The sequence below is a fragment of the Cebus imitator genome, unplaced genomic scaffold (assembly GCF_001604975.1).
Source record: "Cebus imitator isolate Cc_AM_T3 unplaced genomic scaffold, Cebus_imitator-1.0 Scaffold148, whole genome shotgun sequence".
NCBI lineage: Eukaryota > Metazoa > Chordata > Mammalia > Primates > Cebidae > Cebus > Cebus imitator.
The window spans coordinates 594,151-597,431 of NW_016107463.1; the positions used below are offsets into that span (position 1 = coordinate 594,151).

The window sequence follows — 3,281 nt, forward strand, 5'->3', positions numbered from 1 at the left end:
TTTTACAATCATAAGATATAAAGTGTTAAATTCTGGTTTTTAAATTCAGTGCATTAGAAGTTTGCCCATGTTATAATAGCCTTGGTAATTATTACGTTAGTAGATGTATAATAGTGACAGCATTAATTTTAAACAATTGAGGTTTCTAAAATGTATATGTTGATTACAATTTTCTGAGTGGAAAATATTCTTTATGCTTCATTCAGACTTGGGCAGAAATAAGCCTATTTAATAAGCTCTACATATGAAATTCTTCTGGGAAGTTGCTTGACTTTACCTTGTTCTTTTTAATACTGAGAGCTTATACAATAAGTGATAAAGCTTTATTGAATCAGATCTTAGAAGAGAAAAAAATTTGCTTATGTTTTGGATAACTTTTTTTGTAGCTCTGGTATTATGGGGAAAATTTGTTTATGCTGCATGGAAGATCTCTGACTGTGATTCCATATAAGTGTGAAGTGTCATCATTAGCAAGTGCTCTTGGAAAACTCAAGCATAGTCAAGATCCAGGTAGAAACTTACGTTTGTTTTATTAATACAAACCATTTTATTAACCTTTAGTTTCATATAGCTTCCAACAGTCTTTTATTTGTAAAGCTTGTTCTTAATTTTGAAATTTATTACTATTTATCGAAACTTGTGAACAGGCCAGGCACAGTAATCCCAACACTTAAGGAGGCAGAGGTGGGAGGATAGTTTGAGCCCAGGAGTTCAAGACCAGCCTGGGCAACATAGTAAAACCCCCATTCTCCGCAGAAAAAGGAAAAAAAAAAAAAAAAAACAAGTTTGAGACTTGTTAATAGTCCTTGATCTCGGCTCATTGCAACTTCCGCCTCCCGGGTTCAAGCAATTCTCCTGCCTCAGCCTCCCGTGTAGCTGGGACTACAGGCATGCACCACCATGCCCAGCTTATTTTTGTATTTTTTAGTAGAGATGGGGCTTCACCATGTTGGCTAGGATGGTCTCGATCTCTTGACCTCGTGATCCACTGGCCTCGGCCTCCCAAAGTGCTGGGATTACAGGCGTGAGCCTACACTGTGTTTTGAATGCCAGTGTTCTTCTTACTTTAGGAGCAATGGGAGAACCCCCAAAACAAAATCAGTAATGCCTCTGTCCTCCCTTGTTTACTGATGGGCTCATCTGTTGGCTTACTGTTGTTGGACATACAGCCTTTTTACTATATTACGATTTACTTATCTGAGGTTATCAGCAGAATTACATGGGCTTTAAAGTCCCTCTTAAATTGTATGAGTGGGTTTTTTAAATTGTTCTTTGTTTGATTGTTTAGTTGGGTAAAAATCAGTAAGTCAGAACGTTCCAGAAATTGTGCATTTTGCATCTTCTTAGGAACTCATGTCGTGCCCCATTTTGTAAACTGGGAAACACCTCAAGAATGTGGACTTGGAGCCCAGAACTCAGAGCAGTCAAGAAGAATCGTAAGTTTCATGGCTGAAATTGAAATGTTAGTGTGAATGTTGAAAAACAGAAAAAGACCGAATTATTTTAGTGAATCATATCCTTACAACTCTTACAGATTTGATGTTAATGACAGGACAGTTTGAGGCTTGAACTCAGTAACCTCACGTTCTTTATCCAGAAATACCACATGTAGTCTATTAGTTATATTTATTTTCAAAAGTTTTTGATGAGAGCAAAATGTGCTAATCTCTTTGGAGTGTTTGATATCTCTCTAAATGTATATTGGATCTCTTGTATTGTTTTGTGATCCTAATCAATTTACTTAATTCCAGTTAAGGAGACGAAAAATTGAAGTGAGTTTACAGCCAGAGGTTCCACCATCCAAACAACTTTTGTCAACCATAATGGTAAATAAATAATAATAGAAATATGAAAAACCCAACTCAAGTGTTTCAAAGAAATCCTATCTACTACTCATTCTGTCTTATTTTTATGATCATCTTTATAGCTATAGCTAACATCTGTGTAGTGTCTTAAGGGTGTCAGAGCTGATCCAATATTTTGGCTTCTTTGATGCTCGCTGTCACCTGGTGAGATTGATACAGTGTTATCTTACCTGTTTCTTATTTAACTCTGCAGTATCAACTCCAGCTTTGCAGAAATGCATGAAAACCGTTAGTCATTTGACAAAATGTTCAGGAAACTTTTAAGTTCAGAGTGAGATTATTAATGTGCCAAATGGAATTCTTTAATTCTGCCCTTTCAGAAAGATTCAGAAAAACACATTGAAGTAGAACTACGGAAATTTTTGGCTATTAAGCAGACACCTGACTTTCATACTGTAATTGGGGACACAGTAACAGGACTTCTGGAAAGGTGTAAAGCAGAACCATCATTTTATCCCCGGAACTGTCTGATGCAGCTTACCCAAACACATGTGCTTTCTTACAGGTAGCTATTTGTGTGTACCAAACTGTACGTGCATGACTCTTCTGACCTTGTTTTTTATAGTTCTTAGCTTCTGAAACTCTGAAAAGGCTTATAAATTATCTGCATTTGAGGGTCTTAATATGTATTAGTCATTCAGATTTTTTTGTCTTAGTCTGTGCCCCTACTTAATGGAGATTGCCTTACAAAAGAAAGATGTACAGTTGTTACAACTCTGTCTACAGCACTTCCCTGACATTCCTGAATTGGTCACCTGTGCTTGCTTAAAAATTTTCCTAAGGTAAGTTACACTCTAATGGTCCTTTTTCTTCACTTTGTAATCTGTTACATTATTTGATTTCTAAAACTTCGATGCTTAGAAAATGAAATTTTTCCTAAAAGTTTGGTGATAAGGATTAACCTCTTGCTTTCACTTAACATCATAGCATTGCTGATGACAGTCTTCAAGAAACAGATGTCAATATGGAGTCAGTTTTTGACTGTAGTAATTCTGTACATGATGAGAAAATGGAAGAGCAAACTGGAATTCTTCAAAATGGTTTCAATCCTGTAGAAGATGAATGCAATAAGTGTGATCAAGAGTTAAATGAAGAGCCCCAGGCCAAAACAAAGGAGACCACTTCATGCCCTGTGATACCAAAAAGAGCAGCTCTACTGTATCCTTTGAAATAGAACATCCTTCTATTTCTCTTTACAGGGTATAGTTATTTGCCAAGCAATAACTAAGGAGTAACAAAGTAATTTAAGATTTTTCTTTCCTGCCGGGCGCGGTGGCTCACGCCTGTAATCCCAACACTTTGGGAGGCCGAGGCAGGTGGGTCACGAGGTCAAGAGATCGAGACCATCCTGGTCAAAATGGTGAAACCCCGTCTCTACTAAAAATACAAAAAATTAGCTGGGCATGGTGGCGCATG

The 3,281-nt window shown here is 37.0% G+C and overlaps 1 protein-coding gene across 2 annotated transcripts in view; it reads left to right on the forward strand.

Moving 5' to 3' along the window:
• NOL11 (nucleolar protein 11) overlaps nucleotides 1-3,281 on the forward strand; it is a 29,703-nt gene that overhangs the window by 20,506 nt on the left and 5,916 nt on the right. For both annotated transcript variants that reach the window (XM_017542839.2, XM_017542841.2), the window contains 6 exons: nucleotides 387-510; nucleotides 1,348-1,436; nucleotides 1,752-1,826; nucleotides 2,186-2,370; nucleotides 2,522-2,647; nucleotides 2,793-3,023. In XM_017542839.2, coding sequence (XP_017398328.1) covers nucleotides 387-510; nucleotides 1,348-1,436; nucleotides 1,752-1,826; nucleotides 2,186-2,370; nucleotides 2,522-2,647; nucleotides 2,793-3,023 — 830 coding nt within the window. The remainder of the gene's footprint in view (nucleotides 1-386; nucleotides 511-1,347; nucleotides 1,437-1,751; nucleotides 1,827-2,185; nucleotides 2,371-2,521; nucleotides 2,648-2,792; nucleotides 3,024-3,281) is intronic.